Source organism: Cydia amplana, chromosome 9 (genome assembly GCF_948474715.1).
Source record: "Cydia amplana chromosome 9, ilCydAmpl1.1, whole genome shotgun sequence".
Lineage (NCBI taxonomy): Eukaryota > Metazoa > Arthropoda > Insecta > Lepidoptera > Tortricidae > Cydia > Cydia amplana.
The window spans coordinates 1,269,491-1,296,375 of record NC_086077.1 but is presented as its reverse complement, the minus strand read 5'-3'; the positions used below and the strand labels follow the sequence as shown (position 1 = coordinate 1,296,375).

Sequence of the window (26,885 nt, the reverse complement as noted above, 5' to 3'; positions counted from 1 at the left end):
CCCCACCACTCATGCCCAATCCAGTTATACTAGATTCATGGATCACAACAAAGAGTAAAGTAAGTATATAGATCACAACGATCAACTTTGACTTGACAGTGACACTGACAGTTTTATGTTAGCATGAATACGTTTCGTTCCATGACAATAGTGTTAAACCCACAAGCGAGGATGTAGCTTGCGTAAGTTGCGCATATTGAGATTATTGAGGCACTCGCGTAGTTTAACACTTTGACTACCGGGAACCCGCCTGGTGGGCGCTCGTGAACTTTGCTCAGATGCCGGACAACCCGCTGGGCGGGTTGTTTTATACACAGCTATAGACGACCGGTTTCTGGGGTAGTGCGCCGTTTTTTGTCTGGTAGTGAATGTGTTAAGCGTTCCGCAAATCTTGCAAGCAACCGACCTGCGTAAGTGCCTCAATGGTGCCTCAACATTATCGTGACTCATACAGTGTGCAAGCATAAAGTATAGAGAATATAAATCGAAACAAAACGCACTGATAAAATATCTGTCAAGTGACAATTTCTGAGGGCCTACCGCGGACCACGTTCGACGTGTTGTCTCTCTGTCGCACTTGTAAATTTGTACGTAAGTGTGACAGGGAGGCAACACGTCGAACGTGGTTCGCGGTAGGCCCTCTGCTGTCACAGCCTTGTTTGTTGACTTTATTATTGAGGAGGCAATTATTGTCAGGAATTGAATTTTTTACATTTCCTTTATACGTGACACAGCTATTATAATAATGAATATGAAAATATGCAGAACTTGTCTGAAAAGCCCAGCTGACACACACATCTCAGAGCTGGAAAAGTGCTTAAATGGGGACAACAAAAACTATCTCGACGTAGTGCTGTTTTGCTTGGATATCAAGGTAAATAGGTAGTAAAATCAGTAAAGTGAAAGTTAATATAAAGACGTCTTACAATTCTTTCACGTCTACATACAATTGCAGGTTACAGAAGACTCTAAAATAACAACGAATCTATGTAGCAACTGTTACAGAAAAATCACATCGTTTTATAAATTTAAGGTATTAGCTTTAAAAAATGATGCATATTTAAAATCTTTGGATTCGGGAGTACAGCTAGGAGACCAAAAACTGACTGTGTACGTGGACGAACACGGAATAAAGCATGAGAATTACGTGGAATCTGATAACTTCGGGCCCAATATGATTGAAGATTCCAACACAGAAATTAAGGTAGAAGTAAATGTTAAGGTTGAAGACAGATTAGATGTGAAAATAGATTCTAATAATGAAGATACACATAATTTTGAGTCGGATGAAGAGCCACTAAGTGTAGTGCAAAAAGTGAAGTATGAAGATATTAGGGAATGGACCAAAGTTAAGGGTAAGTTGCACCAATACTTAGTTTTTTAGGGTTCCGTAGCCAAATGGCAAAAAACGGAACCCTTATAGATTCGTCATGTCTGTCCGTCTGTCCGTCTGTCCGTCTGTCCGTCTGTCTGTCCGTCCGTATGTCACAGCCACTTTTCTCCGAAACTATAAGAACTATACTGTTGAAACTTGGTAAGTAGATGTATTCTGTGAACCGCATTAAGATTTTCACACAAAAATAGAAAAAAAACAATAAATTTTTGGGGTTCCCCATACTTCGAACTGAAACTCAAAAATTTTTTTTTCATCAAACCCATACGTGTGGGGTATCTATGGATAGGTCTTCAAAAATGATATTGAGGTTTCTAATATCATTTTTTTCTAAACTGAATAGTTTGCGCGAGAGACACTTCCAAAGTGGTAAAATGTGTGTCCCCCCCCCGTAACTTCTAAAATAACAGAATGATAAAACTAAAAAAAATATATGATGTACATTACCATGTAAACTTCCACCGAAAATTGGTTTGAACGAGATCTAGTAAGTAGTTTTTTTTTATACGTCATAAATTGCCTAAATACGGAACCCTTCATGGGCGAGTCCGACTCGCACTTGGCCGCTTTTTTTAGCATAAGAAAGAAGGATCTTGAATTGTCTTTTTATTGAAAAATAAGTTACAGCAAATGTAGCATATAATTATGATCTTTTACATTCTTTTGGTTTCAAAAGTAATAGTTATTATTTTATTAAAGTGTAAGTACAATAAAAAGACATGCCAAGATTGCCAAGATTGTTTACCTTTTTTCTAAAGCTAAAAAACGAAGCTTAGTGATTAAGACCACAGTACAAGAACAGTAGTGAATCTTCATAGAAATGTGCCGCTGCCGGCTTGAATGTGTGCGTGCGCGCCGGGCGCCGTGTACGGACGCGCTGCCACGCACACATTCGCATAATATACGGGGGAATACGGTGGCGACAGTGTGGGCCGTACCGCGACTGTGATCGCGCGCATTCGAGTATGCTCGCAATTGCCTGCTCTTACCGGCCTTAATTTATACCTCATTTATGAATTGATAGAACATTTCATTATATTATATAAATAGAAACCTAGTGCTACTCATAATAAGCAAATAATATTTAACTAAAAATAAAAGTGACAACCCTAAGCGCCAACGCAAGAGTAGGTAAATAACTTGCCGAGCGGCCTTAGATTCACTACTGTTCTTAGTGTACTGTGTTAAGACATTCAGGATTCTGGATTAACCCTTTGAACGCCACGCTTGATATGTTCATGACATGTTCAGCGCATCATCATGAAACTTGTTGGAATGCATAAAAGTTGACATTGGGCTCTGTATCCGCGCGTCAGTTGACGTCTTTGGTGGTCAAATGGTTAAGTAAGGCATTTATTTGACTACTGGTAAATCTCATTGCATTGCAATTAGGTATACAAATGGTCAACTAACTGTTATGTCAACAGTATTTCTTTCTTCTAGCACCAAAAAGAAAAAAACGTGTCCGTCCAAAAGCATCCTTGAAGAAATCAAAAGAGAAACATGAAGCGCAGATATGTGAGGAGTGTGGCAAGTCTTTCCGTAACCTGAAGGAGCACCTACTCCAGCACCAGCCGGACACCAAGCGCCGGAAGGTGCAGTGCCAAGCTTGTCCAAAGCTCTTCTTGAATAAGGGAGATAGGCATAGGCATTACAAGGTAGTGCATTTGGGCTTAAAGAAAAAATGCGGCATTTGCAATAAAGGTAATTTTGATTGTATTTTTATTTCACACCCCAACTGGTCTTCCAGTTGATGAGTATTGTTTCCAATTGACTACCGTTGTTGTTGGTTTATCCCATCAGCCAGGCCAGGCAACAATAAAATTGTAGGCTTTATTTGAAGAATAACAATATAATCATCTTTTTAGGGTTCCATACCCAAAGGGTAAAAACGGGACCCTATTACTAAGACTCCGCTGTCCGTCCGTCCGTCTGTCACCAGGCTGTATCTCACGAACCGTGATAGCTAGACAGTTGAAATTTTCACGGATGATGTATTTCTGTTGCCGCTATAACAACAAATACTAAAAACAGAATAAAATAAAGATTTAAGTGGGGCTCCCATACAACAAACGTGATTTTTGACCGAAGTTAAGCAACGTCGGGCGGGGTCAGTACTTGGATGGGTGACCGTTTTTTTGCTTGTTTTGCTCTATTTTTGTTGTTGGTGCGGAACCCTCCGTGCGCGAGTCCGACTCGCATTTAGCCGGTTTTTTTATGCATACCAGAACCACCCAGGTGCGGGGGGGACTCTAGGCTAATGAGTCCCAAGGTATACCCAGTAAAAAAAAACCCCTTATGCCGCCACGCCGCCCTATGCAATAACGTTCAATAACCCAAGGCAATGTGTAACAAGAAAAAATTGATCTACCCATTTATACAGTTTTTTTTTTCATTTTCCTTTATTTGTATACCTATTCTATAATCATAATATCATAAAGTGCATTGCAGAGGTGACCCGCATGTCAGTGCACATGGCGCGGCACAACCCGTCGACGCTCCGGTTCCCGTGCGTCGAGTGCGAGCGCCGCTTCGTGTCGCAGACCGAGCTGGACGCCCACGTGATTTCGCACACCAACAACTACGAGTATGCGCACGAGTGTCCCGTGTGCCACAAGAAGTTCAGCAGGAAGCCTTTTGTCGCTAGACATATGTAAGTTATCTGCACCCCTAGCACATGATTGGCGCGACAGTATCTCGCGGCGAGATAGAATTCCCGTCCCTCTTTTATTAACACAGTTAAAAAAAGACGGGTAGTCATGTGCTAGTCCGGCTGACTAAGGTTATGATTTTTAAAGGCCAATTTATATACAAGCGATAGAGAGTCAGTTTATCTCGCTAGTTACATTATAAACTGACGATAGGGAGATTACAAACTAACCTAACCTACGTTAGATTGTAAACTAACGGGTTCACAATCTTACGGTGTCATATACAAGCGATGACAGCTCACGGTGGTAGAAATTTGAACATTTGTAAGGCAGCTTACTTTTACAACAAATACGTCACATACTCGCCACCGCCAGGGCGGCGCCACAGATTATTGTGATTAGAATTGTCTATATTGCGTAATAGTTTTTTAAACTTTTCGTCTAGTCTTCGCCTAATATTGTTACGGGTATATCGGGGGCCCTATAGTGGTATAAAATAAAATGAAGAAATCTGTAATAACAAGTACATTTAATATTTTGATTAGGAATTGAAGTAGGTAATGCTATATATTAGCTATGCTAGCTCAGTCGTAACTTATATACATTTAATTTAGAAAGAGCACAAGGGGTGAGTCTGTGTTTCAAGATGCTGGAAAACCTCGGTAAACTACTGGTAAAGGTAACTAAATATTGGGCGCCTTAATAAAATAAAAGGGAACACTCTGACCTCGTCTGCAAGACCACACTCCTGCACTGACGCCATGCTTCGAATTAGCACTGGGGAACAGTCCGGACCTGCTCCCACCAGTCCACTCTCAGCTGCAGACAGCCTCAGGGTGCGCTTGGGACAACGCGACCAGGTGAGGAAGTAGGAACATTGTGTACAACTAGCAAAACGCTTGGCCCTGACGACCGCGTGGACTAGTAAAGTAGTAAGTCGTGAAGCCCTGAAAATTACAAAATTACTAACAACTGGAAATTTCGATTGGCGTATCCAGTATCCACCTGAACAATCTGATCATTTGTTATTTGTTTTAGACGGCAGGTCCATGAAAAAGAAAGAAAACATCAATGTGAATTATGTCCTAAGGCTTTCTTCACCAACAGCGCACTTCAAGAACATTTGGGGTAAGCATAAACAATAATAAAGTCAATAAATAATAATAAAGTAAATGCCAATTCTTGGGATTAGTTGCCGAGCATACCCCTGGCTCCCATGAGCCGTGGCAAAATGCCGGGACAACGCGGGAAGATGATAATCAACAATAATAAAGTATAATTTCATTATTTTATCTATAATAATTACATCGGATAATAGCCATGATTAGAAAAGTAAAAATAATGAATTATATCCGCCGTTAGACCCAATAATAATCACTAAATATTTTACTACACTGAAGTTTCAACTTTAAATAGTTATAACACTGGATTTGTCCCACAGCACCCACTCTACGGAGCGGTACGAATGCAACGAGTGCGGGCTGTCGCTCAAGACGAAGGAGACTCTGCGGTCGCACCTCACCGTGCACAGCGGCGTCAGAAGCCACCAGTGCGAGATATGCAACAAGACCTTTAGAACTTCAGGGTATATTTTTTCGCGATTTCGGGGTTGGTCCCACCCAAAAATGTCGAAATGGTCTTGGCCCGACTCTAACTGCCATTTTTAACTTTTTACTTAATGGACCGATTGCATTGAAAGTCGCCCGCCTATGGACGCTTGACAAACGTGGTAATTAATATATAAAATCATTTTTTTTAGCAATTTGGCTGTCCACATGGTGACTCACACGAAGGAGAAACCCTACGAGTGCCGCTACTGCGGCGTGCGTTTCGGCCGCTCGCACCACCGCAGCCGCCACGAGTTTACTGCGCACCAGAAGAAAGATCTCAAAACCGAATGACAACCCTGTTTACATATATATGACTGAATCTATGGAGTGGGCTGCAGCCTACATCTGGGGGCACGGTAGTGCCCCCGCCAAGTCGAGCGCGAAGCAAACACTGCCGTACCATCCTTTACTGGAACCATTTCGCCGCATTTTCAGGCCCCTATTTGAGAACCTCTGGATAAGACCAGCCAGCCTATTATGGATAGCTTTATCCATCTTTATCCACGTGATAAAATAACTGTCACTGTTTAACACCGTGGGAAAGAAAGTGACGGACACCGTTTTATCACGCTGTCACGTAGACAAGAACGACCATCATATCCGTACAGATCGCAGAAATTTTCGTCATCCAGTAAGCTATAATCACATACTTAAAATCCAAAATTTCAAGTCTGTAGGTCATTTAGTTCCGAAGTTAAGCGAAAGCGAAGTTTCGCATTTATGAAACTCATTCATTCACTCACTCATGATCATCAGAATAGAATTAGTACTTCCCATAAACTCAGAGAGCTGAAATTTGGTACAGAGTTAGGGTTTAATGGCCACATAAAGGGTAAACCTAAAAATATTGCAATATCAGTCACGTTTTAAAAATCTAAGAACTGCATAAGTAAGTTTGTAATCCCATATAAATATATGATATTACAAAGTTACTGTTGCAGTTCCTACAAATAGTAGGTAAAGTAAAGGTACACTACGATGTACGATGTGAGTATGAATGAAGATATGTTTAGTTATGATATGTGTATACATAGTATGGGTATGAGTACCCGAAAAGAAGGACTGCCTACAAAAAGAGATGAGATCCCATCAAAAACATTACATGTAAAAAGGTGCAAGTCTCGCAACGCTTTTACTACAAAAAAGTTTTGAGATGTAATGTGAAACCAAGTCGGTTATTTTAATCAGTGCCAGGGGATGTTAAAACCGTATCAATAAGATATCTTTAATTTGTAATACATATAATGACTTGGCAATCGCACATATGTGTAATGATCAAACTGCAATTAGCGCTAGCGTTATGTTCAATTAGAATTATTTTTAAAAGATGACGATGATCCTTTTGTCATTATGCAGCCGTGCGATGGCCAAGTCATTATACGTATTACAAATTAAAGATATCTTATTGATACGATCTTAACATCCCCTGGCACTGATTAAAATAACCGACTTGGTTTCACATTACATCTCAAAACTTTTTTGTAGTAAAAGCGTTGCGAGACTTCCACCTTTTTACATGTAATGTTTTTGATGGGATTCGATTGTGAGGTTACATTCGATTCGTCTCAATTGTGGTTTCTGCGTGGGCTTTATTTTATTAAATTAAATTAATTTTTTTTTTAAGATCAACAAAGGATCAATTAAGATTACTTATGAAGCCTATCTGCAGTACAGAACTCCAATTATGAAAAAATATGACGAGCTTTAGAACTTCCCGAAATGTTGCTGTTGTTAGAAATGGTGTTGTTGTGTGTATGAATAATTAAAAGACGTTGAAACGACCAACAATTGTGTTCTTTGTTACGTAAGTTTACGTTTACCGTATTTATTAATTTCCCTTCGCAAGCAAATTCTTAGTGAGTCGTCGAGTTTCACTCTAATTGCCGTAACGCATTACCGCACCGCACCGCGACCTCGGTGCGGAACGGTTTTAATAAGTATGTAATTTTTTTAATGGCCTTTAGCTACAATACTTATGCTTGCTAACTGGCGCAAGTTTAATACTCCTTGTGCAAGCACTTTATAGAATGAAAGCAAGAACGTTAGTCGTAACGAAACGCAAACGCCTTTCTACTGTCAAGTGCAAAGAGTAAAGTAAGTATATAGGTCAAGTGTCAGTGTGTTAAGTCAAAGCTGAATCAGTGTTTTTATTGTGTTGAGTAAATAGCGAATTATTTCTAAGATAATAACTTTGTTTTATTTATGTAGTGGCGATAAAAAAAGCATTATGTACATGTGCAGAACCTGCCTCGAAACTCCAGCTGATAAACATATTTCGGAGCTGGAGAAAGAGACCAACAGAAACTGTTTCGATATTATGCGGTTTTGCTTAGATATCGAGGTTTACAACATTTATGTTTATATATTGAGTTTTTTTTCAGACGGTTCTACAATCATTACACATCATGTTATACTTACAGGTGACCCACGACTCCAAAATAACAAGAAATTTATGCAGCAAGTGTTATACAAAAATCGTATCATTTTACGATTTCAAAACCACATCTTTAAAAAATGATTCATATTTGAAGTCTCTGGACCCAGCTTTAGGGTTGGAAACCCAAAAACTGTCTGTATATGTGGACGAAAATGGAATTGAACATGTAGTAAAAGAAGAAATTAAAATAGAAGTCGAAGTAAATGATGATGAGCCGCTAGGCGATTTAGAAGTAAATTTAAAAAATGAAGACACATTACAAGGTGTAGAGTCATATGTAGAGCCTCTATGTATTGTACAAAAAGTTGAATCTAGAAATATTTCAGATAATGCTGAGGAAAATGGTAAGAATGTAAACCTTATAAGTTTTTTTTTTTTAACAAGCAGAGACTTCTGCGAACGATGCTATTAAGCTTAGAATAAATTTGTGACGTCCCACGTGAAAAGGTACCTTATGAGGGTTTCTAGTTACGGAGATTATAATCAATGTTTTGTAAAAATCGGTAAAAATAGCTTTTTTTTATTTCTATTTAGTAAACTATACGTCCCAACACGTCTTTACCTGTTTTTATTTTTATCATAGGTGAATTAAAAGCCGAATAATATGCTTCCAAAGTTTAGTAGAAAAGGTACCTTATGGCAGTGTAATTTAGAAATGTTAGAAAACTCTTGTCGTTACTTGCTTAGCTATTGTCCTTCATACCTGCCGCGGTAATTGTTTGACTTCACCACCGCGCATCTGTCCCACTCTCACCAACACTTTACATATCGTTTTCACTTTTGAGATATTGCTGGCTATGGATGAAGTCTTGGTGGCTCAGAGATGGCATATTGTTTCATTTATTCTTATATCCATTAGACATATTTTAGGATGTGTTAATCCCAAGAAAGTATTTTATTAATTACTAGCGACCCGCCCCGTCTTTGCACGGGTTAACTAATTATACATAAACCTTCCTCTTGAATCACTCTATCTATTAAAAAAAACGCATCAAAATCCGTTGCGTAGTTTTAAAGATGTAAGCATACATACAGACAGACAGACAGCGGGAATCGACTTTGTTTTATACTTTGTAGTGATAGTGAAGTTAAAGTAAGTATTTATTCGAATAATTAATCACTTTATAATTGTTTTTTCTTTATATACCTAGCACCAGTGTATCTAACACCTGTACCTCCGAAGAAAGTTCAGTCTGTAAAAGTGCAACAAAAACGTGAAGTATGTGAGGAGTGTGGCAAGTCTTTCCGTGATGTCAAGAAGCACGCCCTCCAGCACCGGCCCAGGGTGGAGCGGCAGGCTACGCAGTGCGAGGCCTGTCCCAAGACCTTTATCAATAAAACAAGCTTAAAACAACATTACAAGAACACACATTTAGGCGTAAAATCTAAATGTGATATTTGTAATAAAGGTAACAAGCTTTAGCATGGAATATTTGAGTGTTTCATTTGTTTTTTGCCATTTTTATATATTGTGACCTTTTTTGTCACTTTTGTCTCTTTTCTAGTCAGGATCGCGTGCCCTTTTCATCCTTATAGGAGAAAAAAGGTGCCCTAGAATTTCCATACATTTTTCAAACTTTCCTTTTTGTTACCGCCATACAAAGTAATGGGGAAATGGTAACACAATAGGAAAAAACTGTGGGACATTTTTTATCCCATTAGGATCGAAAGAGCTCATGATTCTGGGTAGAAATAACACTAAGTGGCAAAAAAGGTCACAATATATAAAAATGGCAAAAATAAAAAAACGCTCATTTAATGAGAATTTCCCTTATCTTAATATTTTCTGACAGTCCAATAATGCCTTCCAGTGGTGATACACCTGACTGTGCACAAGATGCAGGTCCACAACCCGGCCACGCTGCCCTACGGCTGCGCGTCGTGTGAGCGCCGCTTCATAACGCAGGCCGCGCTCGACTTGCACGCCACTGTACACACACGCGAGCTGAAATATGAGTGTGATATATGCCAAAAGAAGTTTCGTTTGAGGAATAGTATATCAAGACATATGTAAGTTTTATTTACTAGTCAGCTAGCCACAGTCCGCATTTTTGTTAGCCATTCTGTGGGTTCGTGTATAACTGTCGTGTCTTGATGATCATATTCTGTGCCTGTGGCAATAATTTCATGAAACAATTAGGTGAGTATTTCTTTTTTTTGCCATTTTTTATGTGATCTTTTTTGCCACTTTTATGGTATTTCTAGTAAGGACCGCGAGTCCTTTCATCCCTATAGGAAAAATTAGTGTCCCTAAATTTCCATACATTTTTCAAACTTTCCTTTTTGTTGCCGCCATACAATGTATATGGGGAAATGGTAACACAATAGGAAAAAAACTCTGGGATATTTTTTTAGCCCATTAGGAATGACATAAAATTCATGGAAAAATACAAAATTTATCGAAGTGGCTTATTTTAGAAACGCTCAGTTAGCCATAATTATCATTTAATAAAAACCTAACCTAACCATATTTTGAAGTGATCAATTCTAAAATGGCATTTCAGGTAATGATTAAATTCTATGATCTGACCACGACATAACTACTATAAATATTAAATCGCAATACTCATTCGATCCTTGGCTCTTAGCAGCTCAGTCCAATAGATTGTCTGGGGTGTAATGGGTTGTTTTATATATTAAATATCATACGTTATTTTCCTAATTATAATTTCGTTTGTTTTAGACGGGACTTTCATCAAAAGGAAAAGAATCATCAATGTAAATTGTGCAATAAGGCTTTTTTCGGCAAAGTGTCATTTAAGACACATTTAGAGTAAGTATATGAAATATTTCATGCAGATTATCATTAAGGTCGATGCGGCTAATTTCGTCTGCGATAAGTTCAACTGTACATTATGTTTGACAATTTCATTATAAGCAGCAATTGTTTTTAGTTCAAGCAGTCGAAAGCGTCTGGTGCTACTGCTACGACAAGAATTGTAACCGCACTGAGTGCCTCTCTTTTTAACAAACGGGGCTTTAGAAAGAGAGACATACAGCAATTGTAGGCCACAAGTTACGCGACCGTAACCTAACAATTTTGGCTTTATTCTCAATTTTCAAATGCAATTATGAACTTTAATCATCTGTGATTTAAAGTGCACTTTTGTCCCCAGATCGCACTCTAATAAGCGGCTCTACAAGTGCAAAGAGTGCGACAAAGCATTTAAAACAATGGAATACCTCAGGAAACACTCCCGAATCACTCACAGCGACGTTAAGAACTTCAAATGTGAACAGTGCGGCAAAAGGTTCAAGAGATCCTCGTAAGATTTTGATTATTTTTCAAGTCCTAGACCAGTGGTTCTCAAAGTTGACTGATGAGCTTCAACCCACCTAACAAAAACTGCCAAATTCGGGACCCATTTCTTGGCCGTCTTAAAAAGGGGGCATAAAATACACAGATAGAATAACGCTCAGATGCCCTAAATAGTACTTTCAGGGCCCATTCAATACTCTATACTATCGATTGTACTGATACAAATTAATTAGGCCAACAGAACTGTCATTTACAATCCGTTTTAGACTACACTATGACTCGGACTCTAAACGAAATAAACTCTATTTTTATACCCTGTCTCTTCCTCCCCCGCCCCAGTACTCTGTTCTCCATAAGTGCCCTAACAATTTTAACGCCAAATCTCAAACATGTTTTAATAAGAATGAATGATTGTTTATTTGCGGAACTGTCTAAGATATAAAAACAAAGTCAATTGGATATTGTTTCAGCGACCGAAACAATCACATGCGAACACACACGGGAGAGAGGCCGTACCCATGCCGACATTGTGACGCGCGCTTCAGACAATCCAGCGGGCGCAACAAACACGAACTAGTCATGCACCAGAAACTTAACAAGATCTAATGATCGTGGTAAGGAGTGGATATTGTTATAGGGATAGGAACACTTACATACACACAGGACAGAAACCGTAGTAATGCCCCCACTGTGACGCGAGCTTCAGACAATCCAGATCGCGCAACCGACATGAGCTAGTCATGCACGAGGAACTTAACAAGGTGTAATGATCGAGGTAAGGAGTACATACTGTTACAGAGAACGGAACACCCACGCACACGCAGGACATGAGTTAATAGTAATGCACGAGAAACAACAAGTTCTAATCATCGTGGTAAGGAGTGGATATTGGATATTGTTATAGGGATAGGAACACTCACATACACACAGGAGAGAAACTGTACCCTTGCCGTATCTGCGTCGTGCGCTCCAGGCAATCCAGCGCTCGCAACAGACATGAGTAGTGATGCACGAGAAACATAACAAGGTCTAATGATCGTGGTAAGGAGTGGATATTGTTGTAAGGATAGGAACACTCACATACACACAGGAGAGAAGCCGTACCCATGCCTCCTCTGTGACGCGAGTTTCAGGCAATCCAGCGCTCGCAACAGACACGAACTAGTCATGCACGAGGAACTTAACAAGGTCTAATGATCGTGGTAAGGAGTAGATACTGTTTTAGCGACCGAAACACACACAGGAGAGAAGCGATATCCATGCCGCCACTGCGCGCAAAAGACGAGCTAGCCTATTAAGAGGAAGCTTATTAAAGACTGAAGCTCCGCAGACTTTCATCACGGCTGCTGTAGCATGGGAACAGGGATAATTTTGTTCTATTATTATTGGGTTTAAAACATTAATTAGATTAATAAAAATCGCTTAAAAATATTGATTAGGCGGCTCAACACAGAACGAGCAGTTTTTTTTTTATGACGCCAACTAGCTCCTAATTCTGGTTGACGAAGGTTCGAATACTATTCTCTCATTACTTTGTCTGTTTCAGGTACTTAATTCATGTCACGTGCACCGTCAATAATCGCTGCTTACTTGCCTATGGGTACACTACATAATTCCGAAATATTTAATGCCGAATTTTAGAATATCGAACTTTATTTATTTATTTATTCGGCGACCAGCCTCAGCCGCTACGGCTCGCGTTGTGCTCTGCGCTTTGCTACGGCGGGCGAGGGCTGCTTCCCCTCCGCGCCTCCGGCTTTTTACATACACTCTAGGGGTAGGACAGACAAGACCACGTGGATAGTGGGGTGCTCCGATTCGGATTTTCGTTAGTTATACATATAGACTTTTAAGTCTAAGTGCGTTTAAATCTTATTTTGAAAGCACGAATTTCATTATTCCGAGTTTACAAAAGATCGAATTTCTGAATACCGAATTACTTTTTTCCGATCGGTCAATGATTTTTTCGGAATAGACAAATTCGGAAATAATATTTTCTGATTTTTTTTAAATCGGAACTTTAAGCTTTCGTGCATATGACAATCGGATTTTAAGTTTTCGGTAATAGCATAGTCGTGATTTTCTTCTTTCGTGGTTTTCAAAGTCGTAATTTCGTTATTTCGGACATATAAAAAATCGGGATTATGAAAATCGAGGTTATGAAAGTCGGAAAAACATATTTCGGAATATTTGGGTGTTCCCCTTGCCTATATACCTAACGACAGTGTAACCATGCAGTTTCATTTAGCTTCTGTTGGGTGGACCATCCCGACCCGATGTTACACAAGAGATGCGCAAGAGTTTATATCGAAAGGGAATGGCGCTGCTTCAAGACAAACCGAGGTGTCTATAGCGAGCCTCAGCATTTTCTAAATACAATAAGCGATGTTTTATTTTATGTGTTAAATATATTAAACTTGTAACATTAAATAAATAATACCGGTTAACGTATTATTCAATAGTGTTGTTCGTAAACAGTGAGTAATAATCATGCACTTCTGCTGAACGGGACTGAGAAGAGTAAAGCTGGTCAAGCAAATCTTGTCAGTAAAAAAAGGTGTGAAATTGTAATTTTCTATGGGACGATATCCCTTCGCGCCTACATTTTTCAAATTTGCCGCCTTTTTCTACTGACAAGATCTGCTTGACCAAGTATATACCTACCTATTACTTTCCTGTAGAGCTTAGCCACAAGATAACAGAGTGTCCGGCTAAAGGATATATGCAATACTTACTTTACTCTTTGGATATATGTATGTTATTGTTATGTAATAAAATAGTAATAACCCCTTATACCCGATAAATATCCTCATTCTTACTTCTGTGAAGTTCTTTGTAAAGCTATTAAAAGAAAAAACTATATAAGCAGCATGCATATGTTATTTTTCACCTCAGCAGCTCGAACAAGGGTACTTTGCTACTTAAAAACAGTGAGCAAAATCGCATTTTGCTCACTGAGTGAGACAAAATGAGCAAAATGCGATTTTGCTCACTGTTTTTAAGTAGCAAAGTACCCTTGTTCGAGCTGCTGAGGTGAAAATTTAATTGTTGGTATATCTTAAGAAAACATGAGTGAATAGAGGTAAGTGATGAAGAAGGAATACATTTTTCGGGTTCTCTAATATGTTCTCACTGCTGAGGTGAAAAATGTTGTGTACTACACGAGATCAAAGTTATTTACATCTCGTGCGCTTTTGAGTCCCTTACTACGCTCAAGATTCTAAATTCGCTACGCTCGTGAATCTATTATAGAATCTTTCGCTTGCACGGGACTCAAAATAAGCACTCGAAGAAATATCAAACTTTGATCTCTTGTTGTACAAATAACTATTGTATTAGTCCGCTCCAAAGATTAGTAAAGGACAGTCCGCACCTTTCCTCACTTCAACCACGCAGAGTGCGTACCAGGGATGTTGCGAATATCCGCAACCGCGGAACTTCCGCATTATTTTCAACATCCGCATCCGCATAAAATCAATGCGGATGTGGAACAGCTGGAGGTCGGTACAGGAACGTCTTAGCATCGGCGTAAGTGCTAGACTGCTAGGTAATTTAGTCATTAGCCAAAAAAACCTATTAGAAATGAGCACTCAAGCGTGAGTGGGACTTAATGTACGGAACCCTTGGCCGGTTTTTTTAAATAAAATTTACTTATTTATTTGACGTTTTTTATGTACCTATCTTGAAATCCGCATCCGCGGATGTGAGCCTTTTAAAATCCGCATCCGCGGATGTCAAAAATCGGCATCCGCAACATCCCTGGTGCGTACCTCAACATGCCCCGTGTGCAAGCGACGCTTTAATGTGTCGTAACGAAACGCAACCTCGGTCGTATTTCGTGTGACTACACATTTTCATTTGACAATTTTGACATACGACTGTATGTCAAAATTGTCAAATGAATGTGATTGTTGTGTTGTAATGTGATGTTATGATATCCAAAATTTAAGTTTTTTGTATTAATTTCGTTCCAAATAAATCATGGTGAACATGTGTAGAACTTGCCTCGAAACTACAGCTGATAAGCATATTTCGGATCTAGAAAAGGGCTTAAGATGGAGCAATAAAAATCGCTTTGAGATAATGGCGTTTTGCTTAGATATCGAGGTAAATATTTATCTTATAGCCTTTTTGAACACTTACCTATAATTATTACACATTATTGCTACGATTACAGGTTACTGAAGACTCTAAAATAACAAAGAATTTATGCAGCAAGTGTTACAGAAAAATCATACAATTTTTTAAATTTAAAACTTTGTCTTTGAAAAATGATTCGTATTTGAAGTCTCTGGATCCAGTTGTACAGTTAAATGATCAGAAACTATCTGTATATGTGGATGAAAACGGTATTAAACACGAAAACTTCTTAGATCCCGAAGAATTTGGTCCAAGTTTAGTAGAAGACTGTAATGAGGGTCTTAAAATAGAAATAGATGTTAAAAAAGATAACTCAGTGGAAGATCTAGAAGTGGATGTTAAAAATGAAGACACTTTAGAAGGTGATGAGCCAGATAATGAGTGGAATGATGGGCCTTTATCACCTTTATGTGTTGTTCAAAAAGAAGAATCTGATAATATTAAGAATACTAAAGGAAAAGGTAAGAATAAAGTATATGCCTCTATGTATGGTATGCTTCGATTTAGATTTGTAAGTCCTGTGGCTTGTTATACCCTTAAATATATTAATGTTAAACTCAAATGTAGGAAACATGAAATTATGCTTGCTTCTTGTGCTGTCTATGTACAATTTCATTTCATTTATTCCTTGCTTATTTTATTCAGTACGAAAAAAACGTACCCGCCCAAGAAGAGTAAAATCACAAAAAAAGGATAAACCCAATCAAGAGCTGCAAGTGTGTGAGGAGTGTGGCAAGTCTGTGCGTAACATCAAAGAGCACTCACTCCTGCATCTGCCGAAGGAAGAGCGCCGGAGGGTGCAGTGCAAGGCGTGTCCCAAAACCTTCGCCACCTTTAGCGGCCGATACAACCACTACAAGTATGCACATTTAGGGCTAAAGCCCACATGTGATATTTGTAATAAAGGTAATAAGGTTAAGATTGTATTATTTTTATATAAATACAATGTAAATTCCCTATTGAGATAGCGAATAACTCTTTGTACCGATAAAGTGCTCAGTCTCTTGATATTCGTAATAAAGAGTTTACAATGTTGGTTGTAGCAATCACCCATGATTTTCATGAACCTTGAGTTGAGAGTAAGAGTGTTACTTGTTTGAGAACTGTTTAGGTCATTTCTAATAGATACACATATGCATTGACTATTTGACTGAACATAATCTATCACATTTAGAAATAAGGCAAAAACACAGTTTACATCATAAAAGTAAAAAAAAAGAAAATCATAGTGGTATTGAAATTAAATTACAAAATTTTATTATGTTCATGCGTAGCCAGACTAAAATTGATCAAAAATGTGTAAGTAATGCTCAATTTGCAGTGGTGAGATGCCTGAACGTGCACAAGATGCAGGTGCACAACCCGAGCGCGCTGCCGTACGGCTGCGTGTCGTGCGAGCGCCGCTTCGTGAGCCAGTCCGCGCTCGACGAGCACATGGTCGCGCACACTAAGGACCCCAAGTTTGAGTGCGATATATGCCAGAAGAAGTTCCGCTTGAAGCACCTTGTTTTAAAACATATGTAAGTTACGTTTAATAATTATTTGTGGCTATCCATTACAGAAGGGTTAAAGAGCTTCAAGTGCAATAAGGACCTTTTTATCTGACAACAGTCTGACAATTCCAACAAAAATTCTGATAGAATGGTTCTTATTGCATTCTCTGATGGAAATCCACATTTATTATCTCATTCGAGCTCCCTGTAAACTTAACAATTATGTATTATCTTAAATATCATGTGATGTGACTGATTAGTTAGTGATTACTTATGTATGTTGTTTATTTTAGACGGAAGGTCCATGAAAATGAAAGGAATTATCAATGTGATGTGTGTGCTAAGACATTTTTCGACAAAGGATTACTTCAGAGACATGCAAAGTAAGTAAGTTTTTATTTTGTAAAAATGTAAAATTAATAAGCTTAGAAAATTTAAAAGTAAAATACTTAGTTCCTTGAGTCATTATCACAGTAAACTCACAGTGGTCTTAAGCGCCATGTATCCTATCGGTTTATGCTTTATGCCAATTTTCGCATTTTGAAAACAGGATCGACGAAAAAATCGTGTTGATTTTTATCACATACTGTATCTTGGACATAAACAATATAATGGCCTGTTAGTTAAGGTTCACTTTTGCCCACAGGACGCACTCTAAGATGCGGCTGTACAAATGCAACGAGTGTGGCCTGGCCCTCAAGACGAAGGATACGCTGCGGAGTCACCTCTTGATCCATCGCAGTTACAAGGAGTATCCGTGTCAACTGTGCAGCAAGCGCTTCCAAAAAATAAAGTAAATTCTTAACTAGCGAACCGCCCCGGCTTCGCACGGGTTATACAAAACTTTAACAAATTATACACCCAAACGTTCCCCAAGAATCACTCTATTGATATGTGAAAACCGCATGATAATCCGTTCAGTACTTTTTGAGTTTATCGCGAACAAACATACACACAGAAAGACGCGGCGAGGGACTTAGTTTTATAAGGTGTCGTGATTATATAGTCTGTATAGTCATTAGTTTCTATCATATGTAATGACCGCATGGTCGGGATTTTTCCCTGAACTGTATTTATGTTCTAACTAGGGCTCCTGATATCCGTGATACACGCCGATCCGTAGCTACGGGTTCTTAAGCCCGCCGGTACTAAGATCACGAATTTCACGAACACGGCAAGGTACGTACCTCGTACCTGCGTTCGCGTCCGGATTCACGTGACACGCCGTGACACGCCATGATACGTAGCACGTACCTGCGTTCGTGTGCGGAGCTTCGGGCTCGGTTCCGTTGGATACTTATCGCACGTCTCGTAGGTTCGACAGGCCCGGGAGAAAAATAAATAAGGACTAAGTATTATTGAATTGAGTTACCACTTAGTATATTGAATACGGGACGTTCGTCGGACAAACATTTACGTGTGAATTAAACTTAAATTGTATTTTTTGCATCGATTTGAATATAATGGTTATATCTAAATAATTTATGGGGTTATTCTGTTTTCTGTATAATCAGCTATTGATTTTAGTCAAAACTAGCGACCTGCCCGTTGTATTGCACTAATATAAATATAAGGTGTAAAACTCCCTAGTAAGTATCATTATAATTATGAACTTAAGCAACGCTATGCTACTGGTTGTTATTATTAAATCAAGAGAAGACATTTTTTCTGTTAATTAAATGAATGAAACATACTTGTAAAAGTTTTCTACTATCAAAGAATATAACGTAGCCTAAATATAAACAAGGCAATCCTAATTCAAGGAAACAAAAGGGTAAATTTCTGCAAATCTTCGGTAGGTATGATAAAGGTAATACAGGTAAACAAATTCAACAAAAACACATGTACGGGGCCACGGAAAAAAAGTACGCAGCTGCAGTTCTTATCAGTTTCGAACTTTCGGCACATTAAAGAGTACTGTTTATTTCTAGATTGAAGGTAATAATGACATATTATTGTTAGAGTGTTTTATTGTATGACTAACAAGCTAAGCCAACCTACTGGGTTTTTTTTGTAGATAAGAAGTGCAGTTGCACGTGCATACAAAGATAATAAGATTTGCGAGCGACTTACAAACAATATACATAAGTAGCTGTGGGCTTTACCTTTTGTTTGTGAAGTTGAAAGAAGTGACCGCGATGTTTTGTTTTACAAATTCGTGGTATTTTTTTATTTAATCTGAAGGGGGCAGTTTAGAATTTTGAACTCACATTCATTGTCATTAGTTACTCCTGACATCACAGTTGGTCTTCAAGTTTTAATTTAGCCGTGAATTTAAAGTTGTTTTTGTTGATGTTTCGTTATTTATTACTGATTAATATTTAAAAGGCCGTACTATTGGAAATAAATTTTAATTCAAAAGTAATGAAACGGAATTAGAGCTATGAATAAAAAACTCACGATACATTTTTATTCGTAGCTCTTAGAGACCGCATCGTATCTTCACTCAACGTCGCGGGCGGACCGAACCGGCGTGTTCTTAAGATACGTGAAGCCGTGATCACGCCTACACGGATTCACGTTCCCTAATTTCACGTAACCGAATGTCACGTGCGGAACGGACCAGAAAACCGTTGCCGTGATTCACGAAACCGGGCGCACGGCTACGGGTTCACGAATCACGGACACGACCGCGAGCCCTAGTTCTAACGCGGTTATCATTATCATACTCAATATACTCATGTAGATTCGCAGGTCACTCCGCTATGTGAGCGAAACAGCGCTATGCTCATATAGCGATGTCCCGCTCTTGCATCCGCATTCACTTGGAGGCAGTCAGATTCGTTAGAGATACCTAGCCCATACTCTAGCATTTTTTGCGCCAACGCTGCGTCGAGCAGCAGCTAACAATAGAGTTGACTAGACGCCGACGCTAAAGAGACGCTAGCGTGGGTCTTTCTCAAAAGTGTTGGATATTGTTTCAGCAACTTGAGGGTCCACATGGTGACCCACACGAAGGAGAAACGTTTCGAGTGCCGCTACTGCGGCGTGCGCTTCGGCCGCTCGCACCACCGCAGCCGCCACGAGTTCACCGCGCACCAGAAACAGCTAAAAGCCAAATAAACGATTTTTAAACTTTTACGCTTTATTTATGCCCAAAGTGATGAACTAAAATTTAATTACTTTTTTAATAAATTCGTTCGAACGACCATCTATTAACAACATTTATGTGTGTGAGGTAAAGCATTCGTTTCTGGAACATGAAAAAGTAAATGGTAGGTATCAATAACTAAGTGAACTAGCTCATGCCACGGATCTAGGATTTTCGCTTACGCTAGTCACCCTAGTTCCGTGGCTCATACAAAGAAAGTCGTATTTCGTTAAATCATGCACAAAAATAATAATAAAATGTATTTATTTTATTTTGTAAACATCGTAGTTTAAACCAACATTTTGTAAAGCCACTCGGCTTCGCGCACGAGTGTGGAGAGGCCTTAAAGTCATAAAACAATCAGTTAAGAAAACCGCTTGCGCCTTCGGAGACGCCATGTCTGTAATTTTCTGTACAAAACAGTCTGCCGATTTTTGCGGGGGAGGGGAACGTCAAATGTATGCGTAACGTAAAAATAGCTACGTCAGTCCATACATTGTGTATGACCGTTGGCCGCCTATTTTCGACAGAGGGGAAAGCCTGTTAATGGTTACTCCGTTTAGTTGTATCCTCCAAGTTGTGGATAGACGGAACTACTCTAGCATAAATTGAGCACAAGCAATATGCGCAAGCCTTGGAGGATACAACTGCGCATATTGCTTGTGCTCAATTTATGCTAGAGTAGTTCCGTCTATCCACAAGGACTTACTCGTATCGTGTAAAAGAAGCACCGCAAATCTCAATATATTTTATCTATGATATTCACGCATTTTGTCAGAAACGAAACGCAAGTTTGTCACTGACGTCACTGTCATATTATATGTCAAAATAATTGGTTAGTTGTTGTCAGAGATGGGCATTAATCGATTAATTTTTTAGTTAACTAATCAATCGATTAAAAATATCAATCGTCATTTTTTAATCGCGATTAATTTAGTTGCGATTAAATCAGTTGTGAGAATGTACAACTAACAACTAAATTAGTTTTAGTTTCAATCGACTAAATTTCACGGTTAAATCTATATTAAAACTATGTCATCGCTGGTTTTTGCATTTTTTATTTAACTTGCAATATGTAACTAAAAGTTGGTATGTATGTACATTGGAGGTACTCGTATGTTGTACCTGTGTTGGTTTGGGTAGAATCTTGCAGCTTTTTTCGAAGCAGATACCTTCAACCGATTGAGCTAAAATTATGTATACACGTTTAATTTGAAATGCTTGAATGACAATGTAATATTATGGGCAATACGATATATGTGTAGTATATATCGTTATATTATGGATACAGTAACGATAAATAGCGAAAAACTGCAATGTTTACAAGTCGCAAACAATAATGTAGATTGGTGCATTAAGTTGCATACTTAAGTTGTACACGATACTGAGTAAATCTTAGACAAAAAAATTATCAATATTCTGCTGTCGCTGTCAATAATAAAACTCTTTTTAGTGTCACGCGGCGACAAAACAATGGGATAATCCTACTTACTTGGAAGTTGTTTATTGCATTTTGAAGCAAGTGCCGACGCATTTTCTAAAAAAACCACGTTCTATTTATTGCATGAGACATCTGCATGTTGTTTATTATCTATGCGGTCTAATTTGTTTTCAACGTGTGGTCATTAAAAATATTTCAACCTCTTTGTAAAGAACTCTCAGCGTTAACTATTGTATATTTTCCTTGCGTCATTCTACATTCAAATATATAAATCAACATACATATTTTATTTATTAGGGCTATTGCCAATATATTGAAGCGGTAGCAAATTGATCGATCAGGCTACTCGATGTAAGACTCATACTTCATAAATTCATACTCATAGATGGTTTGAGGTCTCTAGGTCATATTATATTATATATTGAACATGTTGTCATGAATTATTTTAGATTCTAGGTGCTTATTACTTATTACGGAAATTCTATTTACCCTTAGATAAGAGAAATTTTACACTCCATAAAAATGGTCAAAATATCGCAAGTAACACATGTGCTATTTCATTTTTATACATGCGTTAAGATGTCCTAATCTGCTGGCTGTCAACATAGCCATACCGAGGTTTTCCATTTAATTTGCTTCTAACATTAGTCGTGGAAAAAATAGTCTAACTAATTAGTCGATTACAAAAATTAGTTGTCCGTAATCAATCGGCAACTAATTTAGTTGCCAACTAAATTAGTTGCACTCTATACAACTACGATTGATCAGTCATCGTTTTCAATCGTCAGTCGCAATTAATTCTTTTAGTCTTAATCGTTAATCGTTAGTCGATTACATTTTGCCCATCTCTGGTTGTTGTGTTGTGCATTGGTGTTTTAAATAGCTGAATTTCCAATATTTTTAGCTTTTTACTTTTTTTTATAAAAACCATAAGCATAATGAATACCAAAGTTACAAAAAAAACCTTTCACTTAATTTAATTACATATTTTATTTACTTAATTTCTAACCGAAAAATACTAAATGATGAATATGTGCAGAACTTGCCTTAAAACTCCAGCTGATAAGCGTATTCTGGAGCTGGAGAATGTCATAAAAGATGGCAACAAGAACTTTTTCCACATTATGCTGTTTTGTTTAGATATAGAGGTAAATATTTGTGTAAGGCTTTGTTTTTTCTCTCATGGACTCATTTACAATCAACTTGACATATTTCATTTCAATTACAGGTCATCGAAGACTCTAAAATAACAACGAATTTGTGTAACAATTGCTACAGAAAAATCATATCGTTTTACAAGTTTAAGGTTCTATCCTTGAAAAATGATGCATATTTAAAATCTCTGGGGCCAGCTGTGCAGTTGGAAGACCAGAAATTATCTGTGTATGTGGACGAAGACGGAATTAAACACGAGAATTTCTTAGATCCTGATGATTTTGGCCCCAGTCTTGTAGAAGAAAATACAGGAATTAAAATAGAAATAGAGATTGAGGAAGACAAGTCATTTAGCGATACAGAAGTACATGTTAAGAATGAAGACACATCGCATGATGCGGAGTCAGACAAAGAGCCGTTGAGTGTGGTGCAGAATGTTAAATATGAAAATGTCATAAATGATTATAAAGAAAATGGTAAAAAATACATTACAATTTAGATTTATGGTTGTTGTGTGGTGGTATTGCACCAATTTAGCTTAATCTCAACTGTTCTAGGAAAGCAGTCTCTAAAAATTGCTGCACTGGTAAATTTGACATGTGCTCGATATTTAAAACAAAACTCCCTAAAACGAAACTAAACTTCGGGAAAACTGAAAGTTAAACACTTTAAACTATATTTAAGTTTGAAAATTTGACAAATTACATAGCAAAATTTATAAGCACAACAATGGACCAATGGTAGAGGTAGACCAAGACAAGCCTATAACGATTTTGATAGCACACGCAGTGCAAGTGTTATTTATACGTCATAATTTCATAGAAGTTTGTTGTTTAAGATAACACTTGCACTGTGCGTGTTATCAAAATGGTTGCAGACTTGTCTTGATCTAACTCTACCATATGTATCATATGACATACACTCTGTGTGATTAACTGCTTTTATGTGTATTCTTACTTTTTCACTTTTGTCTAGCAGCTGTACACAAAAAACGTAGGCGTCCCAAAGAAGTAAAACTAGCAAAAAAAGGAAAGGTAAAAGAAGAGCGTCAAGTGTGTGAGGAGTGCGGCAAGTCCGTCCGTTTCCTAAAAGAGCATTCCATTCTTCACCAGCAAAAGGGTGAGAGGAAGATGTTTCAGTGTAAGGTCTGCCCGAAGCTGTTCATTACTGTCTCAGGTCGACAGAAACATTACCGTAACATCCATTTAGGCTTATCTAATGTAAGCAAATCTGTATGTGATATTTGTAAAAAAGAGGTTAAATATCTGAAGAGACACATAAGGCTGATGCATAATCGGGAAAGTTTACCATATGTCTGTGCGTCATGCGACCGCCGTTTCACATGCCCTTCGTCACTTGAGAAACACATGGCCCAACATGTTGGCATGCCGGAATTACCATATGAGTGTGATATATGCAAAAGGAGGTTCCGTACCAAGAATCTCGTCTCAAAACATATGTAAGTTCCATTTGAATGAGTTTTGGTTCTAGTTTATTTAAAAATACTAAACATTATCAATTCCTTTAACATATTCATTGCTGTTGAAGACACTAAAATAAAATAGAGTCTGTGCAGAAAGAGAAGAGTCATGGAATGTATGGGGCGCAATACATTCCCATACATTCCATGACTCTTCGCTTTCCGCACAGACTCTATATCTTCTATTCTAATGTAAGATACTAATATTATCTTAGTAACTGTTTCTTTGATTATTAGTTTAATTAATTATGATATTTGTTTCAGACGGCAATTCCATTTAAATGAAAAGAATTATCAATGTGAAACCTGTTCTAAGACGTTTTTCGAGAAACGACCATTTATTATTCATATGGAGTAAGTATCATAGCAGTCTAATGTATACACATAATAAACACATATAACCAACTATTCTAATTCGGTAATCAATGGCGATTACATTTATTAAGCAATTTTTATCATACCAATTTTTTAAGGTAAAAATAAATTTTAATTTAAAATGGTATCTGGTTTAAAGGACTACCCTCTTTGAAGTCATAAATACCAAAACAACAAAATATTGTCAGTAAAATGGCAGGACGTGGACACCTATATTAGCGCCATCTGTAATAAGCTTCTACTGGCAAACCCCATTGTTACTACCACGAAACTCTTAGGGCTCATTTAGACGGCGCGCGAACTCGTATACGATTTTAGTTACATTGCGGACCATTGAGTTTACACCAATTCAACCGACTGATCAAATGACGCAATGTAATGAAAGTCGCATGCGAGTTCTCGCACCGTCTAAATGGGCATTCGTTTTCGTCACATATTGGCTCGGCTTACAGGACGCACTCTAAGGAGCCGCTATACAAATGCAAGGACTGCGGCCTAGCCCTCCAGACAAGGGAAATGCTGAGGAGGCACCTCTTGCACCATACTAGTGACAAGCAGTTCGCGTGCGACCTATGCAGCAAGACATTCCGACAACTCTCGTAAATATTACCGACAGTTTGAACTTTTTAGTTATATCCTCGTAAGGTCCACCAACATACAAATTTTCCTGTTTTTTAATTGGAACCTTATTGCCTTTTTCACTATTCAAAAAGGCAGAATGGAGACAAAAGTGTATAGATTAACATAGATGGCGCTGGCTGCATGCAGCCTGGACCCAACGCCAACAGAAATGAGAGTAAGGTCATTAGATAGGTATTTCTATGTACTTCATTTCGTTCTATGGGCACCAAGCGGAATTCCATTGCAGATCTGAGATATTGGTATTTTAGTCAAAGTGTCGTCACCCTTCTTACCTAGGCAATAGAGTCCAAGTAAGTAAATTAATTGCTGCAGGGTAGATGTTCGCGCACCGCCGGGCGAGCACACCGAATGATTTGCCGCGCTCGCCCGGCGATGGACTCTGTTGCCTAGGTAATAAGGGTGACGACATTTCGACTAAAATACTAATATCTCAGTTCTGCAATGGAATTCCGCTTGGTGCCCATCGAACGAAATGAAGTACAGAGAAATACCTATCTAATGACCTAACTCTCAATTCTGTTGGTTTTGGGACCATTTTGACGCACAGCCCTTTGTGAAATTTTTGACTAAACTACGCAATTTCTAATCTGTTATCATACTCTCGATCCGCATATCCGCAGGCCACTTCGATATGTGAGCGATACATCGCTATGCATGTATATAGCGATATCCCTCTCCCTCATCCAAGCGGCGTGCAGATCCGCATCCAATATATGAAGACCGTTTCATGGATGGCAGTCAAAAGTATTGGATATTGTTTCAGCAACTTGAGGGTCCACATGGTGACCCACACGAAGGAGAAGCGATTCGAGTGCCGCTACTGCGGTGCGCGCTTCGGCCACTCGAACCATCGCAATCGACACGAGTTCACCGTGCACCAAAAGAAGCTAAAACACAAATAAACAATCATTTAAAACTTTTATATGTATTTTATTCCAACCCCCGAATCATTAATTTCTTTCCCTAGGTATTAGGTACACGAAACAATAGATGGCAGATGTTAACTAAGCGCCACTTGCACCATTTCACTATCCCGGGGCTAAACGGTTAAACCTGGAGTTACCATGGTTATGCCACTAGGTTAACGGTTTAACCGCTTAACCCCGGGTTATTGGGATGGTGCAAGTGGGCCTTAGTAAACTAACTCATACAAAGAAAATGTCTCCTGTGAATATTGCACAGTTAAGGAAGTATCGAAATTAGTAGCCTCTGTAAATTATGCATACGAGGGGTATTCAAAATATTCTCGGTATGAGAATGAAAACAAACAAGTACGAAAAGTTTGATATTTTTATTTTTCAATATACTCCCCCCCTATGTTCATACACTTAAAAGATCGATCAATTATTTTTTTTAATCCTGCATAAAAATATTTTTTATCTTTGGTGTAAAAATGCTCCTCCACTGCCGCCTTCAATGCTTCATCATCGGAAAATTTATTTCCACGCAGATCCTTTTTAAGATTGGGGAACAAAAAGAAGTCGCTGGGGGCTAAGTCCGGACTATACGGTGGGTGAGTAACAGTTTCAAACCCACATTCAACAATAGCTGCCTTGGCAATATGAGCAGTATGGACGGGGGCGTTGTCATGCAGAAGCATAACACCTTTGTTGGTTGGACTGTAGCAAAGGGGGGGCTGGGACTTAGATTTTTTTTTGACAAAGTGGTGTCATTATGACACTATTTTTAAATGATTGTAATGTGTATATCACGTATAG

At 38.4% G+C, this 26,885-nt stretch overlaps 2 protein-coding genes across 4 annotated transcripts; both read left to right on the top strand.

Moving 5' to 3' along the window:
• The first annotated feature begins 713 nt into the window (after positions 1 to 713).
• LOC134650916 (zinc finger protein 510-like) lies at positions 714 to 20,062 on the top strand. 3 transcript variants are annotated; one of them, XM_063505867.1, is made up of 7 exons: positions 714 to 874; positions 1,034 to 1,355; positions 2,837 to 3,097; positions 3,845 to 4,046; positions 5,083 to 5,172; positions 17,630 to 17,776; positions 19,908 to 20,062. In XM_063505867.1, exons 1-7 carry the CDS (start codon positions 746 to 748, stop codon positions 20,044 to 20,046), a joined length of 1,290 nt encoding a protein of 429 aa, XP_063361937.1. In that variant the 5' UTR covers positions 714 to 745; the 3' UTR covers positions 20,047 to 20,062. The 3 variants fall into 3 exon arrangements, with proteins under 3 accessions (XP_063361937.1, XP_063361936.1, XP_063361935.1); XM_063505866.1 differs by having other exon boundaries at positions 956 to 1,355; XM_063505865.1 differs by lacking the exons at positions 714 to 874; positions 1,034 to 1,355; positions 2,837 to 3,097; positions 3,845 to 4,046; positions 5,083 to 5,172 and adding exons at positions 15,318 to 15,457; positions 15,528 to 15,951; positions 16,136 to 16,396; positions 16,812 to 17,010; positions 17,277 to 17,366.
• Positions 20,063 to 22,497: 2,435 nt separating this feature from the next.
• On the top strand, positions 22,498 to 26,069 carry LOC134650803 (zinc finger protein 782-like). The gene is made up of 6 exons (XM_063505737.1): positions 22,498 to 22,663; positions 22,744 to 23,146; positions 23,646 to 24,129; positions 24,415 to 24,504; positions 24,978 to 25,124; positions 25,931 to 26,069. The coding sequence occupies exons 1-6, from the start codon at positions 22,538 to 22,540 to the stop codon at positions 26,067 to 26,069; spliced, it is 1,389 nt and encodes a 462-aa protein (XP_063361807.1). The 5' UTR covers positions 22,498 to 22,537.
• The last annotated feature ends 816 nt before the right edge of the window (positions 26,070 to 26,885 follow it).